At 45.5% G+C, this 22675-nt stretch overlaps 1 protein-coding gene across 3 annotated transcripts in view; it reads right to left on the bottom strand.

Moving 5' to 3' along the window:
- Positions 1–21972, bottom strand: part of BBX (BBX high mobility group box domain containing) — an 84357-nt gene extending 62385 nt beyond the window's left edge. Inside the window, exons 1-2 of one of the 3 annotated variants that reach the window (XM_029578073.1) lie at positions 21865–21972; positions 19266–19338 (exon numbers count right to left, since the gene is read on the bottom strand). Coding sequence is in view for 1 of the 3 variants with exons in the window: in XM_029578072.1 (XP_029433932.1) it covers positions 19266–19338; positions 20284–20363 (153 nt within the window). In the remaining 2 variants the exon portion in view is untranslated. Of the gene's footprint in view, positions 1–19265; positions 19339–20283; positions 20544–21047; positions 21090–21864 lie in introns of those variants that run through there. The other 2 variants (XM_029578074.1, XM_029578072.1) reach the window with 2 other exon arrangements.
- Positions 21973–22675: the final 703 nt, after the last annotated feature.

Below are 22675 nucleotides of genomic sequence, written 5' to 3'. Positions count from 1 at the left end.
GTAGGACTTAAAATCAGCCCCTAAATGTTTGAGTTGATGTTTCATGCATAGTTAATTCTTGAGACACTCCCTTAAAACAAAAAAAAAAAAAAAAAAGTGTTTTTGTTATACACAGCCACAAATCTAAAACAGGGCTATTATTAAATTTGTATTTAAAAAAATTTCTTTTAATCTGGCCATCTTTGTAAGACATCATGAATGGATAATAGAACAATAAAATACATTAAAACCATTAATACATAACAAAAAGAAAACTACAAGAATAATAAACACAAAACATAAGATTTAAAATAAGCCAGTGAAAAACATGTGTAACTTTATATGAAAGAATTTAAATCCAGTATAGCACACAGATCAACAGGTAGATCATTCCAAAAAACACTCCCTTTCTTATGGCAAACAATCCAGCCTCTTCCATAGGCGAGAACTTATAACAAATACTGCCCCTTACATCTTGGCTGCTGTTCGGATATATACAAATGCAAGGATTCCTTAAAAGAAAAAAAAAAAAAAGAGGGAGACTGACCCAAACGTAAAGCTTTAAACACCAAAACTAAAATCTAAAAACATAACCCTATAATAAATGGCAAGCAATGCAACTTGTTTTAAATCAATGTGCTCTAACAGAGAAACCCCAAAAACCAGGTGAGCGGCCGCGTTCAGGATTAATTTCAAACACAGGTAGACTTTGGGCAAGCCCAACAGAGAGAGTGTTACAATAAAGAGTAGCAGTTACAAATGACTAAAAGGGCCAATCTAAAGTCTTGCAGTGGTAGTATAAACTGTATTTCACCTTCTGTAACAAAGTTTTTAGATACAATCCATTTTTTTAAATCTGCTGAGGCCTCAAAAATAAATGAGAATAAAAACACAAATCCAAAATCTCACACACACAAGGAATCCCTGCAAGCAATAAAACAGGTTGCATAAACTGAGGGATGACAACAGAACATAAGAACATGCCATACTGGGTCAGACCAAGGGTCCATCAAGCTCAGCATCCTGTCTCCTACAGTGGCCAATCCAGGCCATAAGAACCTGGTAAGTACCCAAACACTAAGAAGATCCCACACTACCGTTGCTAGTAATAGCAGTGGCTATTTTCTAAGTCAACTTGATTAATAGCAGATAATGGACTTCTCCTCCAAGAACTTATCCAAACCTTTTTTTGAACCCAGCTACACTAACTGCACTAACCACCTCCTCTGGCAACAAATTCCAGAGTTTGTCTGTTGAGTGAAAAATAATTTTCTCAGATTAGTTTTTAAAGTGTGCTACTTACTACCTTCATGGAGTGCCCCCTAGTTCTATTACCTGAAAGGACTAGAGGACTGAAAGCGTAAACAACAGATTCTCAAACAGAGTGGGAGCATCTCTGGGCCAAAGTGGTTAGTGGCGACTTCAGGAAATCAACTGCTGAGGCAACGGAGGGAAATATGCAGATGGGCCAAATCCTGCACTACGCGTGGCCTTCTGCTAAGGGAAGGGGGGATTGGCATTTCTCATGAACATGCTGGGAGGGTTTGATGTCCAGATTCTAACAATGCAACAGCGAGGTATCCAAAGGGCTTAAAAAACTCAACCAGCACACAGCTGCATGCACTTGTGCCCAGGCATTAAGCCCCAGGATGGACTACCAATCCTCACCAACTATTAAGCACACCTCAAATCCTCATTGCAAAAAAATATCACAACCACCGGAAGTGCTACCATCTGACATTCTACTGCAGCCCAGAAGCAAGGAGCTTTCTTCTACCTAGGCACAGGAGTACAGGGAGGGAGCAGCTCCAGGCCAAAGTGGAGAGTTTTGGGGACTTCAGGAGGCAACAGATCACTAAAGCTTCTGATTTTGCAACACACTCAGTGAAAGACAGTTAACGTCTTCAAGGCAACCAGACAATTTTGTTACTGAAGAACCATCTTTCACAACCGGGCAGACAGACCGACCATCTGAATATCATCAGCATGCATCTTAAACTCTACCCTCCCCTCCTCCTCTTAACAAAAACTTCAGAGGTCACAAATAAATATTCACTGTAATATAAGGGATAGAGCTGACCCTTGGTGGATTCCAGCAGTTATGGAAAGACAAACTGAGGAACACCCACTAATAAAACCTGCTGCATACGCGGATTTTCTTTTTTTTTTAACTTCAGGAATCAATTTAATACAAATCTACCTACGCTAGCTAATTTAATAAAAAGTACATGATCAATCAGCTGGAATGCCGCCAAAATATACAGAAAAATCATAATACAAGAAAGCCCCTTATCCAATCAACAAAGAAGAGAATCATGGACAGAGAAGTACATTTTCTGTGCTATGGTTTTTCCAGAAACTAGCTTGATTATGCAAAACCTGATGCTCCTCCAAAAAAAATAAAAAAAAACACACACAAAAACACAAAAAAACTCAAACTTGAGTCAATGCAGGCTTCTCAATACAAAATCTCCTCTTCTCTTCCTCAATGCACTCTGCTGGCAACCAGCACAGGAGATACAGTTCCTGTTTTTGTTGTTTTTTTTTTTTAATTTATATTTTATTATAATTTTATAAACGTCATGATATAACATGTCAAAATACAATGCGGATATCTTATTGTCTAAGAATACAAAGAAATAAGTAATACTGGACATTACCAAAGAACAAGAAACAAAAGTTTTACAAGACAAACTTAACAATCCAATATTACCGGCTATATAAAGTTTATCAATAGATATCCTATTCACTATGAAATTAGCAGTAAGCGATCTAATATAAATTGAGCATTATTTAAAAACGGTAACATATCTGAGGAAGAGAGGAAGAATAGCCCTCTTTCTCTATGCGGCAGCTTCTTTAGTCAACGTTACTCCCAATTAATTTCTTGGCTTCTAAAAACATTTAAATCTGCTTTATTCAATCTTAATAAGCATTTACAAAGGGCAACGAACTACTATTTGAGCCCCTATTTGTACAGCTAAGTTGTTTCATAGCCAGGAATTCTTTCCTTCTACGTGGTGTCACTTTGGCTATGTCTGGGGAAAATCCAAATCTGATAGTTGTAAAATTCAACAGCTCTATTACGCAAAAATAATCTAAGAACTGTATCCCTATCTGAGGGAAACACCAATTTTACTAATACAGTTCCTCTCTTTTCCACAATCTCGTCAATAGATGTTTCAAGCAACTCAGTCACGTTTAGAGGAGATCGGCGGCGGATTCACGATGTCGGACCGGCCTGGGTATTCGCCGTTCAGGCCACATCACGTGGTCTGCCGAGCGTGGCTCTGTCATGGCAGACCATGTGACTGGAGCGATCGGCCCACCGGGGGATGCCCGATCCCCCCGATAGCCCAAATCGCCCCTGGAGGAGGTGGTGTTTGTTCTTCACTCATTCTATTGGACGAAATATAGTACATATCTTTGCAAGAGGAGGAGTAACTTCTGATGGTATTTTTAGAACCTCATTCATGTACTTTTTGAACTGATCTTGTAAGTCTGATCGAAGGAAGATTTATGACTAAGATTTAAATACCTTGATTCATTTTCTAATCTTTCGAGGTTTTTCATCTGAATCATCTCCCCTTGCCTTATGCCCGCTTGAACTTTCTGGACTTGGGATACTTTCTGTTCCAAATCATCCAATTGTAGATTCTGTTTTTCTAAGTTGTTCTGTTTTTCATACCCGTTTATTCATTTCCATTGTGACATTAGTTAACTTTGATATAGATTTTTCCAAAGTTATAATTGCAGTCCAAACAGAGTCCAGAATAATTAGCAATGGTTTTTCTAACTTCTTAGTAGGAGTTTTGCTGGCTAGATCTACCCTCTCCAATGTCCAACACCTCCCTCCTCTACCCCCTTCGAAGCCTTTGCTCCTAATTCCCCCTTATTATTCTTTTCTCCCACTTCCACAGATGATACATTTTCAACTTCTGTTAAGTCAGATGATAATATTCTTTTTTTGGGGAAGACTCTTTCCTCAGAGCAAACCAAGAAAGGGGGAGAAGGGGTTGCCGACGCCCCCGGGAGGGGGAGATATATTTCCAAACAATGCATCAATCCATTTAAACCCATTTGATATGAAAAACAAAATGTAGTATATTTTCCACAAACTAGCATTTGCATGGTCAAGGACCCAATCCACTAAGATTCTGTCCCCAAAGACAAAAAAGAAATGTGAGAAAAGTCTTCATAAATCAGGCCCCAAGAGTCTGCAAAGCTGGATGGAGTTGAGAGTACTGCTTCACGTGCAAGGTCGCTGCTCTTTGGAGAAGGGCCAACGATATTCCATTATTGAGTGGAAGTGGGGACTCATCTTGGCTTCAGCTGCTGCGTCAGGTTCATGCATTCTGCTCCTGGAAGCCTGCGCACTAAGTTATTGGGTTTGCCGGCAGAGGAGCGAGGACACTCACATAGAGGCCAATTTCCTCCATGTTTGATGGACATTTCCATTAGTATAGATATAGAGAGATCAGTTTTCTAAGCCAAGCATCTCTGGACAGCGATAGAAGCCGGTAATAGTGGTACCCGACCCCCTGAGGAAGGAGGTTCCCTCCGAAACACGCCGTGTCGGAACAACGTCGGACTTTACCATCATTACTCTGAGCCTTGACGCCGGACATTAAAGTTGCAAGTTAAGTACAACTCTCCAGTACATTTAGAGACTTCAAGTACATCGGGACAGCTATATATTACATAGCGCCCTTCATAAACAGCTCATTGAGACCAATGATTAAAAACAAAGAAAAGCTTGCGCTATTATAAGCTTTCACTAGCTTAGCCGTTGGGCATCTAAATATGAGGTCTCTGTGAGCTTTCCCACCTCCTACTCATTTCAGGAATTGTTTATTAGTTGTCGATTAATTAATAAGCAACAGTAGCTTGAGATTTATTTAATGTTTGGGTACTTGCGACTTGGATTGGCCACTGTTGGAAACAGGATGCTGGGCTTGATGGACCCCTGGTCTGACCCAGTAAGGCAATTTCTTATGTTAGATAAGTACGAAACACCAATAAATTAAAATGTTGAATTCAGCTGCACAGGTTATAAAGACACCAACCTCTGAAGAGCCCAAATGCTTGCTACGCTGGTAAATGCCCACTGAGCTGTGCAACCTTGCCAGGCGGTGGTTCAACCGCCTGTAGCTCTGCCACGATCAGGCCTCCTGCAGGGAGAGATGAGCCCCTGGCCTCGGGCATCGTCTAATTCCATATTTCTCAGCAGATAAAAGACTAGAATTTAAGCCAAGAAGTACACCGGTGCACATCTGCTTCCTTGACCACAAATATTAGTCTGCAAGTGTTATTTAAGTTAAATATGAACAAACTGTTCATCGCCTAGAATATTGCATAGCTGCAGGTTATAAAACATTTTAAAATAAGATTTTTAATAGATACAGACAATAACCTTGGAAGACACATGACAGGAAGGTGGGGAAGCATGGAAATATCAGATACTCTTATATATATTTCTTCCCCTATGGAAATCACATCTGTCTATTTGTGACAGGGAAGAGGAATTTAAGCATCAATAGCTTAAGTGGGTGAGGATGTCCTACTAGCCCAGCGGTAGAGCCCCTGGACTGGAGGTTCAAATCCCAAGGTCCACAGAACAGGCTGTGATGAGCACAGGGACCCCTGTCTGTATTTGGAGGCCTCATCTGGGAAGTTCCTTCTGTGTGCCAAGTTCTAAAGCCAGCCACACCCCCAACAGATTAATCTGCATAAAGGATGCATACATCACATCCTTTAATCACTTCATGCATCGTGCACGTCAAATGGTGCATCCCGTTCAAAAGCACAAGACAAAAAGGTTTGTATTTACTCAGTTGCTTGGAGCCTATAAATTATAGACATCAATGGTCGTCTAAGGGCTGGATGTATCGAATGGGCTGCAGGTGAAAAGTACTCCCACACCTATGTGCATACATGGCGGGCAATTTCCCAAGGCCACGTTTCTGCAGGTAAAGCACCAATTTATTTGCGGAAAGGGCTGTCCAACCGTACCCTCTGTGTGACTATGGTAGACATCAGTGATGTGGCTAGTTTGGCCGCACCAAGTTCATCTACAGAGTTCAGCGTGTTGCAAGCTGCCTAGGTGGGTCTAAATATACATCTGTCTATGATACACAAGTAAAAGTAAACCACTACCAGACAAAAACAAAAAACACACACAAAAAACCAAACAACAACAACAAGCTGCAGAATTTCAGAAACATTTGTTCCACAGACAAAAGAAAAAAAAACAAAACACAACCCCACCACTTGCTGATCCGGAGTAGACAGGCCCTACTACAGGCACATGTCTTTAGTTTTTTTGAAAAGCGATTCTAGATCACAGCTTCAAGGAATACAATCCCTTTTCTTTACTCATTAAATCAAAAGAGAAGAGTTAGTGTGGGTGATTGGGGGGGGGGGGGGGGGGGGGAAGGAAGACACTGATAAGAGAGGGACGTCATAAGAACAGCCCTTCAAGAAGAGCCAAGCCCAGAAGTCCAAGCCATGCACAGCCAAAGCTGGTTAGACCCAGACTCCGTTTACCATTTCTTATTTTCAACAGACTCTAGAGAGAAGTGCTATTTCCTTTCAAAACATCCATAATGCCTCTGACACAGCTCAATGGGACACAAGGAAGTCTAAACTTTAACTTTATATACAATCACAACAACTTAGATTTTACGAAGCAGGAACTTACTCCAACTGTGTTCTTGGAATCAGGAAGGATTTTTTTTTTTTTTTTTACCTGGAAAAACATAAGCAGCCAGAGTGCTGCAGAGCCATTTCCATGTCCTGTGGATCCCCCAGTGTAAGACAGGAATTGCCAGAGTGCGCGTACTTTGGAAGAGCTGGGCCCGAGGGCCCAACCAACCTGGCTCCGTGAATAATAAAAGCACCGAAAACGGCCAAAGCAGAGGAAGACCAGGCTCTCCCATCACAGACCACCTAAGACCTGTCAATTCAAGACACTATTTCCAGGCGGGATTTTTGCCACAGGCGTGCATTCAGGTTGTTCTTCTTGGTGTCCATAGGGGGGCGGGGGGGGGGGGGGAATTAATAAAAATCCTCCTTCGCTCACTTCCACCCAAATTATTTTAGTTGGAAAGATAGCTAAGATTTTGCATTTAGTGAAATGATGTCCAACTGAAGCTTGCTCTTCTGGAGCGAGCCCTATAGGAATATTTCAGAATGCCGACAGCTCCACATGTTAAACGTAACATAGCAGATGAAGGCAAAAAAAAAAAAAAAAAAGGCACCAAGCGGCCCATCCGGTCTGGCTATTTATTTTGCCCATGCTGCTAAGGATACATCCAAGCTGCCAGCCTGCAACACCCCCAATCAATCAATTCCCTCTAGCACCCCAGATTTTCCACATTAACCACAAAATAAAGCTCGGGGGGGGTGGAACACCTTAGGACAGCCAGCAATACTAGCATGGCCGTTGCCCAAACATATGGCCGCTCTGGTCTCCTACCAGCCAGGCCTCGCCACGCGGCCACCAGCGTTTCAGACGTAGCTTTTCCAGCCACTGCTGTGCTTGCAGTCTGCCTGGCAGTCCCAGCTGCTCATGTGATTCCACCATTGCAGGCGAGCCTCTTGGTCTGCCAGAGCAATCCAGCTATGCAAGCGCCCGCATTTCCAGATCAGAACAATTTAGTAGGTAGGAACAGTTATTTTTTATAAAACAAAACAAAAAAAAAAAAAAAACCAGGAGAAAAAATGGTGGAAGAAGAAAAAAAAAAGTGTTCCCATGGATTTTCTCCCAGTTGTGGTTCTTATAATGAACACTGAAATTCCCAGGAGGGAAAAAAAAGAAAAAAAGAGAGAATGAAGATCCCTTATATATCTGCACAATCTGAAAATAAATGCATTAAAAATCAGCTGCTGAGTTCAACAGTCCAATATGGAGATCCAACTTGCAGCCAGAGTTAAATTCTCATCTGAAAAAGGGTTTTAGTGATGCAAATTGCTAATGCAAAATTCACACGACTCCGCCAAACAGCTACAAAACAACGTCCTCATACACAGCAAGAGGGGTCCCTCTTTATAATCAAATCCCTCGTAACAAAGCACAAGGTCCCCCCCCCTCCCCCAGTCACTTTTCCGTTACAGCAAACCCTCTCTGCACGGGCTCAAGGGCCGCGTAGTTATACGAAGGGACCTGCTGAAACTCCCGTACCTGAACCGTAACACACCTTCAGCTTGGACACGGGAAAAAAAGGCAAGTAAAACCTAAAAATCGAATAATGCTCGAACAATGTGAACAAACTCAGAGAAAGGCAGACTCGGCCTGCCACTGAATTCAATTAAGAATGTGTAAGTGAAGTTTCTGTTCTTTTAAGGAACGCATTAAATAGGACGCAGGAAGAGCCGGTACAATTCATCCACACCAAACTGTTCAGCTCCACAATCCCTATCATCTGCTCGGAGATTTCGTGCATTTATCCCAGGCTTTCTTGAATTCAACTACTGTCCTAGACTCTACCACCTTCACTGGGAGGCTGTTCCAAGCATCCACCACAATTTCCTTAAGTTAGTCCAGAGTCTACTCCCTTTCACCCTCATCCCATGACCCCTCGTTCTAGAACATCCTTTCCACTGAAAAAGGCTCATCTCCTGGGAATGGAAACCTTTGAGGTATTTGAATGTCTCTATCATATCTCCCTTATCTCGCCTTTCCCTCTTAGATCTCCAAGTCCATCCCCATATATGTTTTAGAATGAAGACCACTGACCATGTTAGTAGCCACCCTCTGGACCGACCTCAACCAGTTTATATCCTTTTGAAGGCACAGTCTCCAGAATTGTACTCAGTATTCCAAGTGGGGTCTCACCAGGGACCTATACAGGGGCAATATCACCTCCCTTTTTCTGCTGACCATTCTTCTCCGTGTGCAGCCAAGCATCTTTCTGGCTTTTATCATTGCTTTATCCACCTGTTTGGCCACCTTAAGATCATCAGATACAAATCACCTCCAGATCCCACTCTTCTTTCATGCTTAGAATTCCTCCCCCCAATACTTGGATTTTTGCAACTCAAATGTATAACTGCATTTTTATCATTAAACCTCAGCTTCCAGACCCTAGACCATTCTTCAAGCTTCGCTAGATCCCTTCTCATGTTTTCCACCTTCAAGTGTCTATCCTGTTGCAGATTTTGGTCTCATCCACTGAAAAAGACAAACTTGTTCTAATACCCCTTATGAGACTGTTATAAAGAACCGATCCCAGAGGCACCCCAATCTCCTCAGAGTGAACTCCATTTATCATCTCCCACTCAGCAAGTTGCTTTAGCGCCCAGACCAAGGGCGCTCAATGGAGATAACGTTCAAAAGGTTTTATGCGCGCCAACGGGCTTTTGTAAGTCACTATGATACAAGCTACTTTTATGTGCGTAACTCCTTTGAAAAACTACCTTCAATTTATTTATAAAAAAGTCGCCTATGTGGAACCGCGTCAAAGGCCTTACTGAAATCCAAATAGACCCACCACATCTAAAATGTTCTCTCCCCATCCAACTTTCTGACCACCCAGCCATGCTGCCTCGCATTTTGCTACCCACTGGATTCCAGAAACTGTACTTTCCCGTTCTAGCCACGCGACTCCATTATATTTGCTCGCCACGGAGGTCAGACTAACCGGCCTGCAGTTCCCAGTCACATGAAGAGCAACTATTATCTGCCCGCCTCCAGTCCCTCCGAAAGCACTCCTGTCAAGGCAAGCCAGTGGCGCTGCCAGGATTTCTGGCTCCGCAGTACCCTCAGATGTTTACCTAGCTCCTCACAAGCACAGCCTTCTGAAAACGGTTTTGAGGTTTGCCTCCTTTCTAATCCCACGTGCGCCCAAGTTCCTGGGGTCCTGCTCCTGGCCTCTCCTCACTGAAAATCTCCAGAAATATCCGTCAAGCAATTCTGCTTTTTCCTTGCCAGCTTCTGCGTTTCTCTCCCCTTTGCCTGTGAATCTTGCAATGTCACTTTTGCAGCCCCTCCTGTGACTTACTAAGTCTGTCAAAATGTCATATTCTCCCTCCCCCCTTTTACCATATTAGCTCTTCTTTCATCTCTGCTCCTTTACCAGTTTCTTATAGCTTTTCCTGATATTGTTGCCTGTCTTCCTCTTTGTGATCTCTCATAGTTAATGAGCACTAACCTTTTAACGTTACAGCAGAGAACAAAAAAAAAAAAATATATATATATATTACAATTTGCTCTTTAAAACTGGCAACATTCATAATAAAGCTGAACAGTGAACCCCTCCTTTGTATTCCAATGCACTGGAAAATCCCCCATTACAGAAAACAATCAGGGGCCAGCACAGTCCAGCACACATTTCATTTATTTCCATGTCTATTTTGCCTTTCGGCACGTCAAAGCAGATTACAAAAAAAACAAAAAAACGGGGTGGCTGCGCGCTCTCTCTCGCACGGACCTTGGTAAAGCGTCCGCGTGAAAGGCACACGACTCATTTGCTTGCATTTCCCTATCAAAATTCACATCTTATATCGCAACCAATGTTTGTTTTTTTTTAAACCAAGAAATATTCAAGACACAACGAAGCTGCAACAGCTTTAGTTTTGTTAACTTCTCAGGCTGTTGCTTAGAATTGTGGCACTTAGGGGCAGAGGAGGGTGCAAAGCAAACTTTTAACTTCTGTTCTTCATTCCAGATTTTAAGCAGGACAAAAAGTTACACTTTCCAGGATATGCACATGAATCTGAGGTGTTGGGTGTGTGTGTGGGGGGGGGGGGGGGGGGAGGGAACGACACATCCTCCCCCATCCGTATGACCCCAAACATTTGGTGTGGTTGGGAGACCAGAACAGAAAAGTTAAGGAGACATACGCAGAGTGCCCTCCTAAGACTTCTTTTCCTTCAGACGTAGGCCAATAAGGAGCACATTACTGTCAAGGTCACATATTTACTACAGAACAGTGTCAGAATCTTCCAAGTGGCCTCTGTACCTTAAATTAAAAAAATATAACTTTTTGTAGGCCAGCATCTGCAGGTCTTGTGAACTTCTGAGCCACCATTTTGGTAACTACTTACCCTCATCACAACAAAGAAATAAAAACAAAAAACAAAAAAAAAACCCCACCCACCACACAGAAAGCAACTTCCCCTACCTGTCAATGATGTCTTTCAGAGCCCTACACCACAACTAGCCCAGACCATGGGTTTTCCTTCCTTCCATTAGGTGGAAATAAAGCAAGAATAAACCAAAAAACCGAGACAGTTCTTGTAAAGGATGCATTTACTTCCAACATATTCCCAAGATGGAATGCATAACTTAAACCTCTCTTTGCTCCGCAAACAGGAAAACCAGGCAGAATGAAATGTATATTTAAAAAGTGCTTTAAAATGTCTACTTCCCAGGATGAGCCATCTGGACTACTTTGGTGAAACGCTGGGGGGGGGGGGGGGGAGGAGACAAAACTTAGTAGCAACTAGGTAAAATCTTAAGAGCTTCCACCGAGAATAGCCCAGAGGATGGGGGCTACCATAGAAGTGGTGCACAAAGCAGTATCAGGGAGGGGTCTTAGATGGCAGGGGGATAAGAGGAATTGGATTCAGGTGACATCAGAGGGCCCCGACTTCCATGGTCTGCGATACAGATACGCAGACATACAGGAAAAAGCACAGGACTGCTTCTACGGCCAAAGGAAACGAAGATTTGGCCTTGCCTTTGGAGTGCATAAGGAAAACTGAACTCTGAAGGTCTGAATACATGGTTGTTCTCTAATAAAACAGATTGTATTAAAAAGAGAAACAATTTGGGAGGTGGGGGTAGGTGACTGATGTGCCTATGTGTTTGCCGATACATTTTTCACCCAGTGTAAAACTGTACATGGTATAGTCTTCTGTGAAATGTGTGTCAGAAATCATTGCACAATACACATTTGTTTGCTTATATTATGACTTTTCTTCAATAAACTGTTTAAACTAAAGGAAACAAAGAAAGTGTGCATGGGGGTAACTTGCTGGTGCGGCGGTTATCACCCTTAACCAATATTTACTCTTTCGGATAACAAAAGGACTAGGGGGCACTCCATGAAGTTAGCACGTAGCACATTTAAGACTAATCGGAGAAAGTTCTTTTTCACTCAACGCACAATTAAACTCTGGAATTTGTTGCCAGGGGATGTGGTTAGTGCAGTTAGTATAGCTGTGTTTAAAAAAGGATTGGATAAGTTCTTGGAGGAGAAGTCCATTACCTGCTATTAATTGAGTTGACTTAGAAAATAGCCATTGCTATTACTAGTAACGGTAACATGGAATAGACTTAGTTTTTGAGAACTTGCCAGGTTCTTATGGCCTGGATTGGCCACTGTTGGAGACGGGATGCCAGGCTTGATGGACCCTTGGTCTGACCCAGTATGGCATGTTCTTATGTTCTTAATAAGCCTTCCTACTTTTGATGCAACACCAACATGGCTCTCCGCTTCAGCAGCAGGAGAAAAGGTTAATGGATTCAATCAGCAACCACTGAGGGCCCCAACTTTTACAGTCTGAGGAACTGATAAGCATGGGGGTAACCTGCACAGAGCAGCAGCTACTGCCCGTAACAGAAGGCAGGGATTACTACCCTTAACCAATAAGCCTTGATGCAACTGCAACATCCCTCTCTGCTTTGAAGGAGGAGGGTAGGGGGTAGAAGGAAGAAGAATTTGGATTCAGAGAGACAACCAACACGAGCTAGGACTTACAGTCTGGGTACTGATGTGCAGACAATTAAGGAAAACACGCAGGACTGCTTCTGTGGCCAAGTCCATAAGCAAAGCATGACAAGCAGCACTGACTGACACATGGGGGTAACCTGCATGGCAGATCCTACCATGGGAAGCTTGCTGGGCAGACTGGATGGACCATTGGTCCTTTTCTGTCATCATGTCTAGGTTTATGCTTCTATGTTGCAGGGTACAGACATCAGCAGGCTTCCAAGAGGGCTGGTAGGACCTGCATGAATGGAACCCAAGATGATTATTATTAGAAGGGGGTCTGGGCGTTTGGTTTAAGTGCTGGTCTTTGTGAGAAGATGGCAAGACCTGACATGGCGCACCAGTAAAGATGCTGGAGGCCATCACTTTAATAATCACAGAGAACAGTGATGGGAAAAGGGTTGAGACGCTGCGTAAAATATGGTGGAAGGAAGAGCTGCACATGGGAACTCTGTACACCCATCTACCTAAAGATGTACATGGAGTGGGTCATTTTGATCTTCATATTCCATCATGTTATTACATAAAGCCCCCTCACACAGTGCACAACCTACCAAAAAAAAAAATAAAAATCCATGCAACTATCCATATCCTGAAGTAAGCCAAATTGGTAGAGCTCTTCTTTGATTGAGGCACAATCTAGTATTTTATTTAAAAATCACGTTCATGAAATGCAATCATTTCAGAGGGAGGATCAGCCCTTTGAAGAGCAAGTCCTCCATCTGTTAGAGGGAAATCTGCCTGGCAGCAGAGAAGACCAACCACTGTTTATGCACTGTGGGGCAGATGCAATAATTTTCACGGAAAGTGGGCACTGACTTTTCAGCACCCACTTTCGTAACGCACGCATGGTGCCCACAAGGGGGGAGGGGGCGCCATGCAATATGTAAATTAGAAGTTAGCGCCTCCTTGCTAACGCGAACTGCCGCAGCTGCCGGTTATAACGCGCCCAATTTACCGGCATCGGTCTTCATAACTCGGTCTGCAGTTCTTTTTTAAACTAAAAAGAAAAAAAATTAAGTACAGAAAAGCAGAAAAACTGCTTTTCTGTACTTAATTTTTTTTTTTTTTACCTGCGCTCAGCTATTAACGGCTGTGACACACGTTTATCTTTTTGCATGCGGAGTGAATGAGTAATAGGCTCATGCATTTGCATGGGATGAGCGCTATTACATTCACACCACTTCAGGTGCAGGTTAAATAGGCGTTAATCCCCCTATTGCATTAGGGGGTGGATTAGCTCTTATTTAACCTGCATCGGAGTGTGGGTTATACAGTGCGCTTGGCTGAGCGCACTGTATTGCATCGGCCCCTGTGTGCAACAAGAGCAAGTTGGGAGAGCAGCAGGATAGTGCCAGAGGGCAGCACAATCTTTAGCATAGTCTAGGTAGCAGCGAGAGGGAGAAACACATACATCAACTGGAAATAGGGAGCACCTGTCGCCCAGATGCATGGGCTGGCAGTTCTGGTTATGCATTGCTGCACTCTGCCCTATGGTGTATCTGAGAAAATACTTGCACGTTAAGAGTTCATGCTTTTGTGTTAACTGGCCTTCTGCTAAAGGCAGTTTCTTTTTTTTAGGTTATTTGCCCTGAAATGTTGATTACTAAAAAATGCAAAATGAGTTATTGGATCCAGACAAGGATTCTTCTTGTTTTCCAATTTAGCATCCCACTTCCACAGTACATTCTCATCTCTACAGATTACCAGCCGCCATATTGTCTGATCTGCCCCACACAGACCTTAAGAACATAAAAAATTGCCATGCTGGGTCAGACCAAGGGGCCATCAAGCCCAGCATCCTGTTTCCAACAGAGGCCAAACCAGACCACAAGAACCTGGCAAGTACCCAAACACTAAGAAGATGCCACTGCTATTAATTGCATCAGTACCATGGGTATTCCCTAAGTAAACTTGATTAATAGCCATTAATGGACTTCTCCAAACCTTTTTTAAACCCAGCTACACTAACCACATCATCTGGCAACAAATTCTAGAGCTTTATTGTGCATTGAATGAAAAACAATTTTCTCCGATTAGTCTTAAATGTGTCACTTGCTAACTTCATGGAATGTCCCCTAGTCCTTCTATTATTCGAAAATGTAAATAACCGATTCACATCTACTCGTTCAAGACCTCTCATGATCTTAAAGACCTCTATCATATCCCCCCTCAGCCGTCTCTTCTCCAAGCTGAACAGCCCTAACCTCTTCAGCCTTTCCTCATAGGGGAGCTGTTCCATTCCCTTTATCATTTTGGTTGCCCTTCTCTGTACCTTTTCCATCGCTACTATATGTTTTTTGAGATGCGGTGACCAGAATTGTACACAGTATTTAAGGTGCGGTCTCACCATGGAGTGATAGAGGCATTATGAGATTTTCCGTTCTATTAACCATTCCCTTCCTAATAATTCCTAACATTCTGTTTGCTTTTTTGACTGCTGCAGCACACTGAGCCGACGATTTTAAAGTATTATCCACTACGATGCCTAGATCTTTTTCCTGGGTGGTAGCTCCTAATATGGAACCTAACATCGTGTAACTACAGCAAGGGTTATTTTTCCCTATATGCAACACCTTGCACTTGTCCATATTACATTTCATCTGCCATTTGGATGCCTAATCTTCCAGTCTTGCAAGGTCCTCCTGTAACGTATCACAGTCCGCTTGTGATTTAACTACTCTGAATAATTTTGTATCATCCGCAAATTTGATAACCTCACTCAATGTATTCCTTTCCAGATCATTTATAAATATATTGAAAAGCACCGGTCCAAGTACAGATCCCTGAGGCACTCCACTGTTTACCCTTTACCACTGAGAAAATTGACCATTTAATCCTACTCTCTGTTTCCTGTCTTTTAACCAGTTTGTAATCCATGAAAGGACATTGCCTCATATCCCATGACTTTTTAGTTTTCGTAGAAGCCTCTCATTTATTTGTTGAGTTTTATATACAGTCATTCAGTAAAGCCATCATAACGGTTTACAAAATTTAAATTGTCAAACTTTGACTTTGTCAAATGCCTTCTGAAAATCCAAATATCTATCGGTTCACCTTTATCCACATGTTTATTAACCCCTTCAAAAAAATGAAGCAGATTTGTTAGGCAAGCCTTCCTTTGGGTAAATCCATGTTGACTGTGTTCCATTAAACCATGTCTCTCTATATGCTCTACGATTTTGATCTTGAGAATAGTTTCCACTATTTTTTCCTGGCGCTGAAGTCAGGCTCACTGGTCTATAGTTACCCGGACCTTTAACTCCTATGGGTTCTGAATCTGCACACGACTCTGAATATGGCTCTCATCTCTAGCCTTTTTATTGACCACTTTGAGTCTCCAAGACACCAATATCCTTGGGTTATGCACATATGGTAATGGGCCTCCTGTCCTTTCAAACTGGCATGTGTTATCACCAACCTATGAAATGGCTGGAATGACATTCCTTGACAAAAGCAAAATGTTTTGCTTGGGTAGGAGTTAAAACGATATAGCTTCCCCGATCTTCTCTAACAGCTGAAGGGAAAGGAAAAAAAGGTTCATGCAGCCTCATTCTCTACCTCACCCCTTTTATTAAATTGCCTCGTAGCCAACACTGGAAGACGAACATCACCACATACTGGAGTTAAGTTACCCCTTCTGCTATCTTGTCCTGCCTGCCTGATTTAAAAAAAAAAAAAAAAAAAAAAAAAAAAAAAAAAGACACGGCTTCTTGTCTAGAGTTGAATATAGCCCCTAGAAACCGTATGGCTTATGGTCGACAAAAGGTCCTTTTCAAACCAATCTTCCAACCAACCGCCCCCTTGGCAGTATCCAAAGGGCTTCCAGCGCGGCTTCCGGATGCTTGCTACACTGGTACTTTTTTTTTTTTTTTTTTTAATCATCCAGATATGGGAATTACGTCCATTCCTTCGTTAAACTGCTATCCTGAGGGGCATGCTCGCACCAATTCAAAACGTACACTAAAAAAAACAAAAAACGGCGACCTTGGCATTTATGCTGCAATTGGAATAGGCAAATACACATCTGTAGCATTTGATGCAATAAACGCCCTTCATGTCGCCCTCCATTGACTGCTGCTAGCAACACCATTTTGAAATGGAGGAGTCCAATACATTCACTTAAGAATTTCAGGTTTAAAAAAAAAAACAATGCTTTGCCATTCTTCGGTGGTCAGGGAACAAGATTAAAATCAAATTACGTCCCGGTTCGAAGTCTTCGGGTGGGGGTGAGATTAGGAATACTGCGCTAATTTGCTGTAAATTCTTCGTCAGGCGCTTTTCCATGGCTGCTCTTCTCATCTCTTCGACAGGTGTGACCAGGGGGACGGCTCTGCCCAAAAAGATTGCACCTAAGCTCTAACACATCTCCGGCAGCCATGTGTCCAACACCACGCAGAAACTTTTCCTCCTATTTGTGGCTCTGAAGGAACGATCCTTTTGTTTTTCGTTTTAAGAAGAATTATCTGAAATCACAGCTGCCATTAAATCCACATGGAGCCCCCATACTAGAACAGCCGAGACATCGATGTGCTCTAGGAGCCCCCAAATACAACTGAAAGTTATTTATTTAATGGCCGCTGCATCAAAAGTCACGCGTGGCGGCTCCTAGAATTTAAAAAAAAAAAATCAAAAAACACATTTTCCCCTCGAGCGGCAAGTCTTCCTTCTCGTCCGTGCTGGCTTCTGAGGTCACCGCGCCATCAACGGAAACCGCAGAATTTATCCGCACCCAGTTATCTCCGCTTCTCCATCCTGCACCGCACTTTCAGGCAGGCCTTCCGATTCGGGCTGCTGGACGTCGGCAGCGGGGATGCTTTGCTCGGAAAGCATCTCTCTTACTGGAAATCTTCCTCCGTTCTCTCTGGGGGGGGGGGGGGGGGGAGGGGGGGTGTGTGCCGAATAAAATGCAGCGACAACTCACATTCACACGTACGTTGGTCAGAACCGGATCCCCCCTAACTGTGGTGAGGTGGGAGAAAAATTGCATTTGCTTGGATTGTCGAAAGATGACTTAAAAGACATAACTGCCTTTAAAAAAAAAAAAGGGGTCCTATCTCCTCACTGAGTATCCTGGTGTTTGGTGGGGGTGAGTTTCTGGCTCCAGCCTCTTATTCTAAACCTTCCTATTCCAAGAGCAAGGCTCGTCAACCTCAGAATATTTAGCAAAATAAATAAAATAAAACTAACACACTTCTTCTGGTTCAGATTATGGTTCTTACAGGTGCTCGGTTTTCCTTTTAACACTTCTCTAGAGATCACCCCCTCTTTCGTTCTCTCTTGAGCTTTTGGAAATCCACAAAACTAATTCCACCAGCGACAGAGAGTTGTCAGAAAACAGACGTCCTTCCTAGTTCCCAAGGTTTACATTTAAGGCATTGGGGTTTGTAGCTTTAGTTTGTTTTTAAACTTAAATGTTAAGAAAGCAGAAACTAATAGCACGTGGATTTATCTTTAGCCTCCATTCTAGACGCGTTCCCTAGATCTATCCTGGTTTGCAGCCATTTCTGTCACATTACAAGACAAATCAGTGTATTCTGCCGTGTTAGTCAGTGTGAAAACACACAGGGACCTTTGTTTTCAGGTTTTATCACAGTTTATTGCAAATAACAGGAGAAAATCATTAGGGAAAAATAATAGTCAATTTTTTACCACTGATTTTTCTGCCATTTGGTTGGCTATGATAAGACAGTGATTTACTTTCAGGGAAAATTAAAAAAAACAAAACTGAAAACAAAAGTCTCTAAATACATAAAAAAAGGTAAAAATATATAAAGGTGTTGCATGGGATCTTCTTAGTGTTTGGGTAATTGCCAGGCTCTTGTGACCTGGTTTGGTCTCTTTTGGAAACAGGATGCTGGGCTTGATGGACCCTTGCTCTGACCCAGCATGGCAATTTCTTATGTTCTCATTATTTCCACTCATGCAGGACTGGATGGAGGAAAAACAGACCTGTATCTGTCACATGCCAGCATGGTATTTTTTTTTATTTTTTTTTTGGGGGGGGGGGGGGGGATTTGGAACCACCTGCAGACATTCCTCTTCCACCTAGCTGGCGACAGATCAGAACCCAGGCAGAGGTTTCCTTCCTGTCAAGAGTTCTCTTCCGCTCTGTCTCCATCTATTGGTGGGCCAGGCAACCCACGGCAGGGGCTATTCTCACCAACAGGATTACTTCAATTAGGGACTTCCACCAAATTATTCTACTGCCCCTACCCCCTCTATTTCTCTTCTCCTCCCCACCCCCCAAAAAAAAGTTATTTAATTCATAAAACATAATTCATGATTTTATGCGGATACATTTAAGAACCTATATTTTGTCCATATGTTACCATATATATAAATTTTCACTAACTTTTTTTTGTCATTTAGCCCAATCGCAGCAGATATTGACCCATCAGAACTTGCAATAGGCCACAAAGCTTACCAGCACTAAAATGCTTAGCACAGGAAAATCTACCCATACTCTAAGTCTGGCATCTGCCGAGCACCCGAAGATCCAGACTGGATCTGAGTGGACTTTAATCAATCCCCCATCTTCCCCGTGTGCAGTGGCCTGCACCTACTTACCCAGGAAGGCAAATGGAAAACACAGACAGAGGAAGATGAAGCTGCCTCGAAGCCTTTGTCATGTGATAGTGACCTATAAAGTATCAAAGACAGGCACATCAGCAACACCATCAGCTCTGTACACGACACATGCAGCATCTTCCGAAACTTTTCCTCGCTCGGAAACCAGATTCCGACGAAACGGCCACCCGACTGCTGCCTTCCGCATCGTCAAAAATTATAATGATAATAATAAGCAAAATCCCAAAACGCAGCAGCCATTCCCGGGCTACGCTCGCGTTAAGGGCACGTGAAGCCATTAGATCGGAGCGTGCATGGTGGCTGCACCGGCTCCTGCCAGCAGCAGAAAGTTGTGATCGCGAAGGCAGGAGCCATTCCAGCACAAAACAGCCGGGAAATAAAACGCAATCCCCCTCCCTCCCTCCCCCAAAATGTATTAAATAGAAATCCCAGTCCGTAAGTTGCAGGAGTGGCCAGCGGCAAGGGGGGGGGGGGGAGAGGAGGGGGTGAGATGCAAAATCTACAGTAGCCGGAGTGCAGGTACAGACGGGGGGGGGGGGGGCGCATTAAACGTTGTAATAGTTTCAGGTAATACCCCTTCCTCTCCCCCCCCCTCCCTCATGTACACCGGATCCCGTCGCTGAAGCCCTGCCCGTGCAAATCCGTCAATAAATATAGAAAAAGCCTGGAGAGCAAAGCCATCGGATACAGCGATTGCACAGGACAGAAGAAATAATAAATAATCTCTCTCCCCCGCCCCCCCCCCCCAAGTCCGCCGCCAGGGCCCCCTTCTCGCTCTCTTTTTATTTTTTCTTGTGGTGGTTTCCGTGCACCGAAAACACAGGAAGGGCTCAGGCCTCTCCGGTCGCGATCAAGTTTGCATCTCGGTGCAAGATGTCGATCTTAAAGGCAGACGAGAGGGAGAGAGAACGGGAGGGGGGGGGGGTGTGAGAGAGAGAGTCCATCTTGCTTGGGGGGGGGGGGGGGGAAGATAGGGAAACCGAAGTACAAATCTCACTCTGGCAAAGTCTGCAATCCACCTCCGGTAACGGGGAGAGAGACTCTCCGACCCTCCTCCTCTGCAAACCGCCACGGCATGAACCAAAGGGGGAGGGGGGGGAGCGCGGCGGCCGCGATCCCCGCCGGCCGGGCAGCACCCGCCTCGCCTCTCCTCCTCCCCGGGCCCCGGAGCCGCTGCGCTCCGCCGCCAGGCTGTTGATTCCCTCCGCCCTGCTTCCACGTTCGAGCAGCAGCTCCCCCCCTCTCCCTCTCTCTCCGGGAGCATGCCCAGCTGCTCTCTGCCAGCCTCCAGCTCCCGTGCATGAGTGTAAATACTAATTATTATTATTCTTCCTAATCAGAGAAATGCGCCCCCCCTCCCCTCCCCTCCCCCGCCTGCACCGAACATGTCACCGGCAGGGCGTGCAATGGTTTCAGAGCCTCAAGGCCAGTGACCACCATCCGATCCTCGCCTCTCTTCTCCCCGACTCCCTCCCCACCCCCCCTCTTTTCCTATAAAAACAAAAACAAACAAAAAAAAAAAGAGAAAACTTTTAACAAGATCTTTCCCTTCCGCCAAGTGTCTCCTTTACCCCCGACACCCTCAAATCCTACAGCCGGCTCCCCCCCCCCCCCTAGAAGAGCTCTGCCGATGTATTTTTCCGTCGAAAGGAAAAGCGAAAAAGACCAAGCAGCAAGCCAGCGTCTCCCTGGCTCTGTCGTGCCGCGGTGGCTCAGCGGCTGCTTGCTGCTATTTGTTTTAGAAATCTATTTTTAATGCACCTTCCTGCCCGAGGGCGAGCGATCGCAGAGTCCGGCCCGGGGGAGCCGCCGCCACCGAGAGCCAGATTGGGGGGGGGGGGGGATTTTCATTTCACGGCTCGAACGTCATTGCAAGTTTCTATCCATTGCAAAAAAGCGAGAGAGGAGGAGGAGGAGGGAGGAAGACGCTGGAGTCGGGTTTTTTTTTTTTCTCTCTCTCTCTTGCAAGCGGCCGGATCGGTGCACCGGAGAAGAGGAAAGGGCGAGGCGGGGGGAGCGGCCCCAGCCCCGCTCTGCCTGGTCGGGGGAATTCTCGACAAGTTCTCTGTCATCGGGACGGCGGAATGTCACAAGTTCGCCCAGAAAGAGGACTTTAAAAAAAGCAAGGCCTGCCCGCCCGCCCTGCATCCAGCCACCACTGGCGGAGCCCCCGGCTCCCAGCGGGCACTGCCCCGGCCCCGCTCCATGCACCCGATCGGGCGTGCGGGCTGCACCGGGCCGGCAGCGCCGAGGGAAGGCTCCCCCCCCCCCCGCGCCAGGAAGTTTCGCTTCTGCAGCCCCGGGGCTTCGCTGGCTCTTTTCCTCTTTTCTGCCGCTTGCCCTGGGCTGGCACCGCTGGCCTAACCCCCACGCCCCCGTCTTGCATGCATGCACTCCCCTCCCGGCCCGGAGGAGAAGGGGGGGGGGGGGGTCATCCGGAGCCCAGCTGCCCGTCTCCCCTCCTCCGCTAAAGTTTGCACGGGAGAGGGGGGGAAGTGAGTGAGAATTAGGGCTCCTCTCCTCCCCCGGTGCCCGCTGCCGGTGAGTTAAAAGTGTTGCGGGGGCGCAGCGCACTCACCTCGGGCTCCCCTCTCTGTCACCCCCGAGCTGGGGAGGGAGGAGGAGGGGAGCGCTCCCTTGCCTCCTCCGCTCCGGTGATGGGGGGGGGGGGGGGGGGGGGGGGCGTAAGAGATAAAAGTGCAGCCGGAGACAGCGCGAGCTCAACGCTCTCTCTCGCTCCCTCTCCCGCATGCAGCCGGAGAGCTCAGCCCGCCGCCTTCCCTTCTAAGGCCGCCCGCCATTGGCCCGCCGGACGTGACGGACGGGTCGGCCGGCCATACAGAGCGCCCGTTACAGCCGAACGCACCGGGGTGGGGCGGAGCCATGCATCTCTGGTACGGCAGCGGGACAGGTACCGAGAGAAAGGGGGGGGGAGGGCTGGGGGTCTCGCGCCCAGGCGTGCCCCATTCCCACCCGGAAAAGAGGAAGGGCAACGTGCACCATCGATCCCTCTGGCACGAGCTGGGAGGCGGGCACCTGGTAAACAAGTGCCGGCTACTGCGCCCCCCCCCCCCCCCGTGCAGGTCCCGGCTGACGGAGCCACCACCTGCCCTCTCCGGGGCGGGCAGCCGAGCCCGCAGGCACCGGATGATAAAAGAAGCGCCTCGGCCCCGGAGCCCTGCCCGGCTTGGTCTCGTGGGGTGAGCCGGGAGAGAGACGGAGCTGGAGGACGGGAAAGCACCGGCCAGGTGGCTCGACGCTGCAGCTTGGGCACAGGAGGCCCTGTGGCCACCAGTGGGATTTCTGCTAGCCGGAATACCACGTTTTGGCCGAAGTAACCGTGTAAAGTAAAAAAAAAAAAAAGGCAAAACTTTTCGCGTACACATGTC

The sequence above is a fragment of the Rhinatrema bivittatum genome, chromosome 15 (genome assembly GCF_901001135.1).
Source record: "Rhinatrema bivittatum chromosome 15, aRhiBiv1.1, whole genome shotgun sequence".
Taxonomy (NCBI): Eukaryota; Metazoa; Chordata; class Amphibia; order Gymnophiona; family Rhinatrematidae; genus Rhinatrema; species Rhinatrema bivittatum.
Note: the sequence above shows the minus strand (reverse complement) of the source record. Positions and strands in the feature narration are given on the sequence as shown.